The sequence below is a fragment of the Phalacrocorax carbo genome, chromosome 8, assembly GCF_963921805.1.
Source record: "Phalacrocorax carbo chromosome 8, bPhaCar2.1, whole genome shotgun sequence".
NCBI classification, from domain to species: Eukaryota; Metazoa; Chordata; class Aves; order Suliformes; family Phalacrocoracidae; genus Phalacrocorax; species Phalacrocorax carbo.
This window is the reverse complement of record NC_087520.1, coordinates 37,742,815-37,755,580: the sequence shown is the minus strand read 5'-3', so window position 1 is coordinate 37,755,580 and position 12,766 is coordinate 37,742,815. Positions and strand designations below refer to the sequence as shown.

Here is a 12,766-nt window from a genome sequence, read left to right as displayed (position 1 = left end):
AAGGACTGCTGTGAGGACAGATGAGAGGTCTGGTGTGGGTTTTTCGGGAGATCTTCCCACACTTAAAGGAAAGCATATGAAAAATAGAAAGGTATTTGCTTTTTCAGTGTCCAGTGGACGCCTTTCAGTGATGAAAAATTAACATAGGTGGAAGATGACACCTAACCAGTGGTAAGGGGTAGAGATACGGGCCACAATGGTCCACTAAAGGAAAACTGGGCAACTTATGCTTGACATGCTAGAGAGACAGGAAGGCCAGAATGTATTCTATTATATCTGTAGTAGAATCCTGCATACAGCTACTTCTAGAGGGAGAAATGAGAGAGTAATTTGTGTATGTTACAGGTGTAATACTGATATGTGGGTGATGAGAACCATATAAATACATAGATACAAGACTTCACTTAATCTTCTGCAAAGAGAAAAACAACAACAAATGCTTCCTTACAATGAGAAATTGTGCAAAGGAATAGCTCCCCAAGGGAAATAACAGAATCCTCCTCACTGAAGATTTCACTCTATTGCACAGGATGCTAGATAATGTATTCTAAGGGAAAACCCTAAAAAGACAGGAAGATTAACTAATAGGGTAATTTGTCTTTCCCAGCTGTAATTTATTTGACTCTAAGTAGTGAAATACTGTGATGCTGTCATGATCTCGTTTATGATGATTAAGGTAAGGAAGAAGGAAAAGAGGGTTATTCATACAACGCAGTTTTAGGTTCAGCTGGCTAGATCAGGTACCTGGCTGCACTAGCTTTCTGCTCTATCCAAGCGAGGAAGACAGAATTGCCCTCTCATGGGATCCCCTTTCCTGGTTGACCAGAGAGGAATCCAAATTAAATTAACCAGCTAATATGAATGCCTAAATTTCAATCATACAACTACTTTCTCGTGTGTATGTACTCAAAATAGACCATACCAGTGTATAATACTAACTCCCCAGGAACTTCAAGCATGTAAGCTGGCATACCAACATACAGGACAAGCACAAATCTTGCAAGACTTTTGCTTTCTTTTACATTATTTTCCATATATATACACACAGTTATGTGCACTTATATACTCACATAAACATTGCATACACTTTCTGAAATAAACTGCAACTGATATACTTAATATTCTTTTTTTTAATATCTAATCTAGAAGATTAGACGAACAAAGCATTACTTGTTTGTTTTGCTAGTTTGCTTTATATAAGCAGTCATATGTAATGCCACTAAAACACAAAGATTTGAGAACCCAGTACTCTACAGACCTACAGGATATGGCAGACGCTGCCCCAAAGAATTGCTAGTCCAAACCAAAAGTTTTAACACCTGAAAAATTTGACTTAACAAAGGGATCTAAAAGAATGGAACAGGACCAGCTTGGTCAACAGTAGGAAATAACCACTACAATAAATTATGAAATAGCATGCAGGAAAATGACAGAAACTGTTTCCTGTTTCCTCCAGGAAAATAATCTTTGCATATACCTCTGGGATACTAAGTCAGGTTTAGCTCCAAAAGCAGTAGAGGAATCTGGTTGTTTCTTCCAAGTGTTATGTATTTCTTAATGCAACTTTTAGAGTAGATAGTTTAGAAAGTTAATGAAATCTTTAAAAAATGTTAATATTATGCAATATGTGTATGAGTCAAAATCTCTGAACGACTGAATATCCTACCACATGTAACACAACAACGTTTTTAGATTGCTCATGTGTCATTTTAAGGACTTTTTATAATGTGAGGGAAATGGGAAAAATATATTGTATGCAAATGTGTAACTGCAGAAGTATGAAAGGTGCTTGCTATGCATAGGAGACAAATGCCTTCTGTACAGCCCACAGACAATGGAGCAAGCTGGCAGCCTTCAGCATTTTACAGCTGTATAATGAGGACTGTAGGAAGCATGGCTGTGAAATCTAATAAGCTGCATATTATACAGGTTTTTTTGTGCATAAACTAATTGTTTTAGAACTCTGATGCTGCGTTTTTGACATGATATTTTGGAAGCAAAAATGTTTTACATCAGAAATATGTATTTAAGCCTAGTGATATAGATAACTCTTTGGCAATTATCCTTGCTGATGTTACCTACTGCTTGGATTTAGCTTGTGTGAATCTAATAAGAAAGGACAGTGCCTTTTCAGGTTTAAGGTTGGCAGTTCTTTCTTGCTACAACTTACAAGATGGTGCCATTAGAGAGCCTGCAGGTATTCCTTGATAAATTCCCCTGGGTGGCTGTTTGTTAGGATTAGAATACAGTCTGTAACATCACAGGCAGGGTAAAATATATTTTATGTTTGGCTTAAAGAATTATGTTTCCTTTCCATGTTATTTTTTTATTCTCCCTTTAGACATCACCCTCACTATGGAATATTAATTGATATTTGTGAGACATGTGGGAAATAGCTATTCTTTTGTTCAGGACTTTTTGAGAGACTGCTTGTCTCTAATCAATTGACTATTTCATCAGCATTCATTCTGTGAGGTCCCCCGGCAAAGACAGTAAAATTGGATGATCACTGTACACTATGTTTCCAAGCAGAAAAAACAGTACCATAGGCTTGTTGATTTCGATGAAAGTTTCAGGTTATGCTGAGGTGTATTGTATAAAAATATAAATAAATAATAAAGTAGCCCTAGCTGTTTACTGCATAAATTCTTTCATTTATAACTTTCTGTTGTGAAAACAGAAAATGGATGGTATAATATTGCAGCTTTGATGCTCTGCTTGCTTTGTTTGGTAGGATGAAGCCTATAATGCCAGCAACTGTATTCCAGGTTGCAAAAGCAGACCCTGAAATATTGCCCCCTTAGGCCGCTGTGGAGCCAGCATATGGCAGCAGAGACCATTTGGGCCCCAGGGAAAGGGTACAGTTGAATCAGCTGCCCAGCAGCACTCTCCCAGCTGATTCATGAGAAAGCTGTATTGACATCAGCTCCACAGGCAATTGCTTATCTGTATTCATGAAGAAACATTAAGTGCTGCAGATTCAGCAACTAAACAAAGACAGAGGTGCCAATTTGGGGCAGGGTGGGGAATGACCAGTGCCAGAATAATAATAATAATAAAAAAAAAAGGATTCTGAATTGGATCTGAATCTCATTTTCACAAATGTCAACTGTGTCCATCAAAGAGACATCTAACACAGGCCAGCTGAAATAAGAGTTTGAGAAGTGTTGGTCCCCCAGCGTTCTGAAGCTAAATCTTTTGCGTTAGCAAAGTGATATAAGTTATACTAATGAAAGTTTCTGTGAAAATTTTATCACATTGAATTTAATTTTCTCACCTAGAACTTTTGACTTTGTAGTTAGAACCTGTCTACGTTTCCCACAATTGAAAAAAGAGAGAATACATTTCAGTCTAGTTCTGTGGCATTTCATAGAGCCTCAAGTCTGGCAGAAATCTGTACTGGTCGACTTCCTCTCATCTCTCTGTTTTCCACTTAGGCATCATCCACTAGCCAGCAAATGTACTCATGCCACAGTCATAGCTGTCTGGAAAACTGAAATTGCGTGCTTTCAAAGCCAGCAAAACAAAAACCCCACCACTATTTTAAACAATTGTTTCTTCAAAATTTGAAATTTGGGAAAATTGTGAAAAATCCTTGCTAAGAGTAGATTTAAACTTGTAACCAAAGGAAAATGTATCAGAAATCTGAATCAAAGACTTATTTGCATAATCACAGAACAGAAATACGATGACGTGCTTGATAGGTACAAACGAAAGCAACCACAAAGAATTTCAGAAGCAGAATATCTGCAACAAGAACAAGATGTGACTATGAGACAAGAATCATCTGGAAAAAAAAGACTTACAGTAAGACAGATTCTTGTAGATTACATAGGACTAGAGAAGCGCGGACCTAAGGCTGCCAAAATTTTCTCTGCTCTGTCCTCATATGATCAACATACAACTATGTCTGTCTGTCCACCCTCATCCTGTGAAACAGGAAAATCATAGGAAGAGGTATTCCTCTATATGGAACTCCATAGGAAAGTATGACTTCAATTCTGATCCAAAGGTCTTTTTCCTGAGGAGTTTATCTTCACTATGTGTCATTTGCACAATGTTCCTTTGTGCAAAGGGGATGGATGTGTGCAAAAAAAATGGAAAATCTGTGACAAATTGCTGACAGTTAATGGAGAGGAAAAAATGCAGCTTTTGTCAAGGAACCACGATGCATTAATAACTCCATACTTTGCACAGGTAATTTAGGGCTTATTTCTAAGAACCAGGCAGTGTCTTCAGAAGCTGAATATTCAAGTACTTGCTGCCATTGGCACAAAGTATTTTGAGAAATCCCACTGATTTTACAAATTTTGTATAAAGTCAATGAACTGGCTTAGTACGCTCAGGACAATATAGGTCAGTGCAACTAAAGGGTCAGATTATAAATCCATAAAGAGCAATATCATAACTTCATCCATGGTCTTTGAGCTCATAGTGGTCATTTAAGAACAATATAAAAAGATAATGACACTTTCAATCAGACCTCACGAGAAATGGAACATACAAGAATAATCGCACATACTCAGAACTATGGTTTTTCAAGGCTCAGTAACAAGTCAAATTAAGGAGAAGACCGTCTTGGTTTTGAATATATCCTAACCAGTTACTTAAGGTTACTTATGACTTTGCTTTTGGAACCGCATCTCAGGTACACAGAACATACAGAAGATTTTAAACACATGCACACTCACTAAATAAATCTTTCACGTAAAATGCTCTTCAGTACCACAGCTAGTGAATTTGATTATGCACAAGATGAACAAGCAGAGGAACAAGACAACATGAAGATATAAATTTTCTAACAGCTGTTACGTTATTGACATATTTTATAACATCTGCTGGTTTTTTCCTTAGCTTTTGCACTCCCTTTGCACTTACCCTTTGGGCTAATTTGTAGTTGACCCTAGTAATGTAGTCCTTTTACTCTACAATTTTGTGACAAACTATCATTGATTTAACAGTCATGCTCAGTGCCTTAAAAATCAATAAATACATAGGAAGAAACCCAGTAAGACAGTGTGGTTGATCGTGATAACGTTTCAGGTCAGGTTTTTATCAAAACTTCCTAATTAATCAAGTTATTTTATCACTATTCATATCAGACATTGCATGTTGATTTCATATTCAGCAGATTTTGTCTTTCTACAAACAAATTTTTAACTGGAAGAGAACTAATATCTTTGGGACAACTGGAAGGAAAAGGTACACAGTATTCCATGTGCTTCTGCTATACATGGCTATAGTAAATATCTCTGTTATGCTTTTGAATGATTTCTTATTTACAGTGGTGTAATCAAGGACAAACTTTCATCCAAAGGAAAACACAGCTAAGTAGATGTGCTTGTGCCAAAATCGGAAATTGATATCCTGACTCAGCTGAAAGCCTAAACCCTTTCCAATAAAGACCTTTTCTCCCAGTAAATAGTTTTCAGGGAAGCATTTAAGGAAAAAATATTATTCTGAGCTTTTTCACACTGTTAATATTTTCAAGTGTTAAAGTAAAAGCCTTTCTAGAGCAATGGCAGACTGAGTTCCACTGTATGCATTTTACGATATGTTTTTTTAATGACTGTCAGGGAAAATCTTAATATTTGGAGATTATTAAAGTTTGCCTGTTTACCATAATTCAGGCAAACTATGAGAGAGTTCTCTTCCCTTATGGCTTTTGTTCTTTTTCCATCTGTATCCTTTTTTATTTCACCAACACGTTTGTCACTCTACTTCTGTCGTTTTCTGTCTTTCAACATGACACTAGCTGTCTAAACACTCTTGGTTTCACTAGAGAATGAAATCAAGAAATTTCACTCCTCGTTCTTCTCCTGGAGAAAAGATCCTGAAACTATACTGCTGGGAGACAATATACACTTTTGCTCCCATTACCACCTCTGCAGCATGCTTTCAGGGAATTCATGAATCTGTGCATCGCTGAGAAGGCAACATAGAACATACTCGAGTGGGTGTGGTGGTTTTTTTATTTTGTTTATTTTTTTTGTTTTGTTTTGTTTTTCTTTTCTTTAAATAAACTACAGAACCAGTTCCAATTCGCCTTGTAGATCTTCTAAGATTGCTCATTCATTTACATAATATGCTGTCTTCATTGCAGGCATATATACAGACCTTATAGACAAATGAGGGGGAAAAAAAGTAAGTCATGGGGTTCTTCCTCCCAGAAGCTTAGCTGAATCTCTTTTTAAAAGGTTTTAACTGGGTTTAATTCTCAGTGTGTCCCTTTACATCTAAAAGTGATTAAACAAGATTTACAGACAAATTAAATTATTTCCTATTTGTGAAATGCAATACTGCTACAATGGGCTGATTCCACAGATTTCACTTTTTGATCTTTAATTCCTTAAGAAAATTATCATCAGAATTAAAAGATTAAAGTGCTCAGTTTCAGCAAAGAAAATATTCTCCATACATACTATTATCTTTCACAAGCAAATTCATCATTTTGGAGTTGGGGAGGGCTTACTATTGTAGCTTATATAGGAATTACATAAAAAAAGAAAGGAACCCAAGGATGAAATAAGGGAAAATACACTTTAGTTCTCAAAACTTTTTCTGGAACGTGCTCTTCTCTTTCCTCAAAGAGAGAAATAAATGATTTCAAAATAACTCTGAACACAGTGACGATACACACCACTCAGTACGTGTGTGGGTGTGTGTTCTGTGAAGACAGCTGAAAAGTGAGCATCATTCCTACCGGAGATAACACAGTGTAATACTAATCGTCTTTGCACCAAGTAGTGGGAGGAAAGCCATGCAAAATCCTATTCTTTTGTTTTAGTAGGGAAGCAGGAATTTCCAGATATCACTGATACATAACATAAAAATCAAACAGGCTGGATTGTGGCCATATACGTGTGCTAACCTCGTATATTGGCATACACACACATTCACACATATCACGTACAGAAAGTTTCCATCCAGGTTGTAGTTTTCACATCCCCTTAGTGTATCGTTCGTGTTCTAGATAGTCATGCAAAAATACCACTGACATTTTTATAATACATCTTTTCTAGCAAGGAACATAAGACCAGTATCTAAGTACCTATTAGAAAAACTGCATTATGTTAGAACCTCATCATTACGCTGCAGAATAATGAAAGGTTAATGCGTTCATCTCTATTTTATGCATTGCTTTCCACAGAGATCTAAAAATAAAATGCCTTGTACTGCATCCTCATTACATAAGTACTATATATATATATAGCATATGAGTTCCTCTTCTGTTTCAGAGCAGTCAGAATTGGTATAAGCATTTTGAGGAAAAAGGAGGTTTAGCAGAACTTTGTGTTATCCTGAATAAGAACACTGCCTAGTAATGACTGTGTTATAGAAATGTCAGGGCTGAAATTAGCAGTGGGTGGAGATCTCTTTAAGGGGAATTAAGTAAGTGGATAATGGAAGTGAAATACTCTAAGTGTGGCAAAAAAAAAATCCTTGAACTCTGAAACAAGACAGTTTTCTTATAAATATTATAGAGGAGTTTTAATTTTAACAGGACTAACAAACAAAGTTAAAATAATTTACAGAGCATCATTTAGTACAGCTCTTGATGTTGCTACCTGTGGGTTAACAGGACGGCAGAAGGAAACAGTAACAGCAACACTGGTGAAGGGGTAACATCCTCAACTTCAATTTTCCAGCCTTGGTATATGGTTCCATCAGAGATTAGGCCACAGACTTGACTGCGTATGCTGCATGGATTTTACAGTCATTTATGACCCATGTAACGCAATGGCAAACATAGTCTGAGTTTTGAGGCAGAAGCTGAGAATTAGGTTTTGTTTTTCAACAAAAGAGCAGGAGAATATGTTTGTGCTTCTATAGAGAAATAGCTTGTAAACACGTACTCCTAGGAATATCACATAAAAGACAAGCAATGATCAGGGATCATAAGGGAGAAATGTGCAAAACTTGCATAGTTTCAGTAATTAAAGGTAATAAATATTAGACCTCTGAGATAATTTATTACAACTTTCTACCTATACCTGTGTTGTTAGAATAAACTTGCTTTGGACCAAACTCTTCCATACAGCCTAAGAATACATAATGATTTCAAAGGCAGTTCTGGGAAGGACTGTGTCTCTTTCCCCCACCATGCTAGGGGAAACAGGTGAAATAATATCCTCCAAAAGCTGTCCCTTTTCACTGTTCCCTAAACTGACATCTATGTCCAGGCATTGGTCATTTCTTCTACAATCTTCTACTATAAGGTTTTCCCAGGTAAAGTTTTATCTTTTAGTTCATCCCTCATGACCTTCTTTTACATTTTTTCCCTCCTCTTTCACCCTAACACTTTTCTCAATTTTTTTACTTTTCCTCACTTTTGTTAATATTTTACCTTTTATTCTCTTGCTCTCATTGCACTTTTACCATCTTTTAAACCTCATGTTAACCAAATCACTAGATTTTTTTTCATCTGATCTTCTGACTTTTTCCCTGTCAAAGTTTTGCGTTTTTTTTTCCTCATCTTCTTTACACTGAATACTCCTTGGATAGGGGCCATGTCTTTCCTAAGGATTATAAATATTGTTCATAGCACAGATATAAATTTTGTGATCAGAAACCATCTTTTCTTGTCTGCATATATCTTCATTTTCTTTTTTCCTAGAATACCAAACAAGCCCCATTCGTATAAGGATTAACTGCCTTCAATTTCCCGTCCTCCCTCTCCTACTCTTTTTTTTTTTCATTTATTTTATTTAATTAAGCCATTTTCTTGCCTAGAGCTGGCAAAAATATCTTCTGAAAGCAGGTCCATATTATGTTCATGCTGCTGTATAATTAAAAGTAACTTAAATTAAACCTGTGTTTTGGTAAAAGAACTGACATGCAGGCTTGAAAATTCACATATCAGTTTTGGCACAAGCAATTCAATGCAACCAAGGTATGAAAATCTGTTGGAGAAGTGTTGATAAAAAAATGGAGCCTCAGGTACCCCCGCCTCGTCAGCACACCACGCTTACATTTGAAAATGACCTGATACAACTCATCGTACTGAATGTGATTGAGGGAATGGTCCTGGCTCCACACGTTCCTCCTCTTTTTAACTAAATAAGACAGAATGGTGTTTTTGAAACTTTTTGATAGGGTGCTGCTTTATTTTACAAAGCGTCTTGGCACTCCTTCAATTATCTTGCTTTGACAGATGTAGACAAATTGCTGAAAAGCACATTATTCTCAACCTAATGCTACAAAACATTAGAATTTACTCTGCATTTCATGGCCAGATTTTGCTGTCTTTGCTTATGCTGAATTCTTATGTTACCCTGAAATTGACTGTTTTGGTTTAATGAGTTTACTTCCCTTTTGCTTCAGTGACAGCTAAAGATCACCTGCACTCAAGAGGTGTGTATCAGTATGGACTGCAGACCTGAGCACGCAAATATGTATCTCTGTAACTACACACTTATATGTTTGCCAATACAGAACGAGGAACAAACTATGCAAAAAAAAAAAATCTAATATATAAATCCATGCGGAAATAGATTCACACTAATCTGACAGAATGAATAAATACAAGTAAAACGCATTAAGAAGATTATTTCTACTCCTTTCTTTTTCTCCCCTTTCACACAGTTAATTTAACTTTTCACCATATTTTTCCACAGCTTCCTCTCTTTTCCCCTTCCATCTTCCATGCAAATCCTATGGCTAATTGGGTAAGTCCACTCTAGAGTCTAACCATCAATTCCCTGACAGAGCATCTTTCATTTCAACATTTTTGCCTGATTACAGTTGCACTTAGAGGAAAACAAATAAGTATGTATCAACATACTGCAAGTGCTACATCTGTGTATGAAAATACACAAACAGATAATTAAACATCAACAAAATATCAATAGGATTAGAGTGTCATGTTGGAACAAATCTTGATAAATCCTCCTCAATAACAATACTCTAACTACAGCATCATAAGGGGAATATAAATATAGACTATTAAAGTGTTGTTGGACAAAGACAGACACATTAATACATCTGTTAGTCATTTTCTTACTACTAAGGGACTCTACTATTGTGCTGCAGATGAAAGCTTTGGCCAAGAAGAGATTTGAAAATATGCAAATTAATGCTAACAACATAATAAATAACTTATTATTCATCAACAGCTCAATGGCATACTGGCATAGTTTAAACTGTGAGTAATCAAAGTTCACCGATGATTAGACATACATACCTACAACAGACATTTCTGGAACAGTGGCATGATATGGACCATCAACAAACTCTGGGGCATTGTCATTGATGTCTTGAACCTTAATAATGAATTCTGAAGGAGGCTCCAGAGGTTTGTTTGTGTCCCTGTCAACTGCTTGAGCTGTTAGAGTATATTCAGCTTTTTCCTCACGGTCAAGCCTTTTCATTGCATGAATGTCTCCAGTCTTGTCATTGATCACAAAGATTGTTCCAGCTCCATCTCCTGACAGAATATACTTGATTTTGCTGCTGCCAGGATCCAGGTCTGTGTGTAACTAAAAGGGAAAAAAAGCATTTTAGAGACAAAAATTATATCCAGAGGTTTCTTTTTTTTTTTTTTTTTTTTTTGCATTGGTCTAACCGTGCATTTTGTCAAGCCATTCTTTTGTACTTCAATCTTAGCACCAGCGATCCATATCTCAGCTTGAACACACAAGGAGAGTAGGGATTTGTATGCATACTAATCAAAAGTGAATGTAATCATAGGCATAATTAGACTTTCTATTTAAAAAGCAGCCGTTATATATATTTTAAATCCCTGTTCTAAAATGTAAATGTCTTCAGAACTATTATCAGCCAAAATGAACAAGCACAAAATGTCCTTAACCTATTAGATCAAAGGGTGAATGAAGGATTAACAATAATATATATTTTAATCTAGTTTCTTATTTTCAGTTATTACTTTCAGCTTATTTTCAGGTGACTGAAAAGGGCTGAACAATGGCATCTATGTAGATGATGTAATGGCCAGCATTCACTGAAATTTAGAACCCTATCATAACTCAGCTGTCAGCAGAACTTAAAAGGTTCTAAGATCTTTTTTTAAAAAGTAATTCACCTGAAAGAAAGCTTTGTTAAAGCAAGTTTCCAGAAATATAAGAATAACTTACACACATCTTCCTGTTCTCCTCAATGCCCCATTAGAAAAAAAAAAAATTAGATTGTATTTGGCTTTTCAAAAACAGGATATGATTATAATAATCTGAAACAGTATGGGAAAGATAGGTTTTCTTACTTTGAATTTTTTTGTTAATTAAAAGCCTGAACTGAAGAACACTGGAGACAAAGGAATTCCATTGATTTTTTTGTAGGCTCAGAGCCAAGTACGAAATATCATATTATCTCCAATAATTTTTAATTTGCGAGGGCGAGTGCACCAATTGGTGGACCATATGTATTTGTGTCAACACATTAAAAAATACAGGGTAACAACTTAAATCTACGGTAATAGTGCTTTGAATTCTATTTACTACTACATCTAACAGTCAATTTGAACAACATGAAGTAGTGAATAACGTCATTAAAAATGTAAGTTGTGTTTATTATTATTTACCTCTGCCTCACGAAAGATAGTCTGAAGGAAATATGTACAACCATTTTAGGATAGGCGCAACGTGACAACTACTACTACTAGACTTGTTCCTGTTTGCTCATTTTTGTGCAGACCGCTCTGCAGGAATTGTTGCTGGTTATGCATTTTACTCTTCAACTGGTAGCAGCGGTTGCTAGGGCCAGTCGGGCAGCATTGTCATTTGATATAAGAACCTGCATTAGAATATTAAAATAGGTGTGGGGAAAAAAAAAAAGCCTTGTAATGCTGGCTACAGCCAAGCCACAAGATTTTTATGTCATACCACCAGTAGGCTCTGCAGGTTCTTCAGTAGATAATTGGTCACATACAGTTTCATCTGCAAATTAGCTGTTCAGGAATAAGAGCTTAGAAAACTCGTTAACAGCGCCTTACAAAAAAGGAATCTTGAACTGTTGCAATAAGTGCAGTGGACAACAGCAGTCAGGTCTGATTTTCCAGTTGATCTGGTTTATTATACACACAAAATCCTGGGCCACCAGTGTATTCTCTGCTCTGCAATAATAGCAGAACTCTTACTGACTACAAGAGGTGTAGCTTTATCATCTGTGTTTTGCTGGGCAACACTTTATTACTGCACCAGCTATTACTACATGATTGTTTTAACAACTTTTTAAAAGCACTTTTAACTGTCTGTGAATATGAATGACTCAATCCAGTTCACTCCTCCTCCCCAACCCACACGAACATACACACAGACATCAAGTGACAACTGAGTCCTTTTCCAAAACCTCAGTCTGTTTTTCTGTTTTTCTTTTTGTAGTTGCCATCAGCTTCTACTTGAGAACAATCAGCATAATTTACATTACATCAATTTAAGTTAACAGCACTCTCCTGTTGCTTGGTACTGCAAGTTTTGTCTGCTCAGTAAAAAATGTTAATACAACTTTTTTTGTCTTAAAGATTATTGTCCTTATGAGCAGGATTATACACAATCTAGGTTTCAGCAACATAAAAAATTATTTTCAGGGTCCCAGAGCCTGTCAAGATCAATCCAGAATCTGTTTGTATTTTAAACAGATTGTTTATACTTTAAGCATCTGTTGGATCCTTGAATAAAATCTATACATTATTAACATTGCATATAAAGGTGTTGGCAGAATACTCATAGCTGAATTACAGTGATTTCGTATCACAGCATTGTCTGTAAACAGACAACTCAATAAAGCAACTGGGAACATCTCGGTTCATCCA

At 36.1% G+C, this 12,766-nt stretch overlaps 1 protein-coding gene across 1 annotated transcript in view; it reads right to left on the bottom strand.

The window, feature by feature from the left end:
* CDH8 (cadherin 8) overlaps window positions 1-12,766 on the bottom strand; it is a 134,908-nt gene that overhangs the window by 85,667 nt on the left and 36,475 nt on the right. The window contains exon 2 of the mRNA XM_009502816.2: window positions 10,184-10,478. Within this exon, the coding sequence (XP_009501111.1) occupies window positions 10,184-10,478 (295 nt within the window). The remainder of the gene's footprint in view (window positions 1-10,183; window positions 10,479-12,766) is intronic.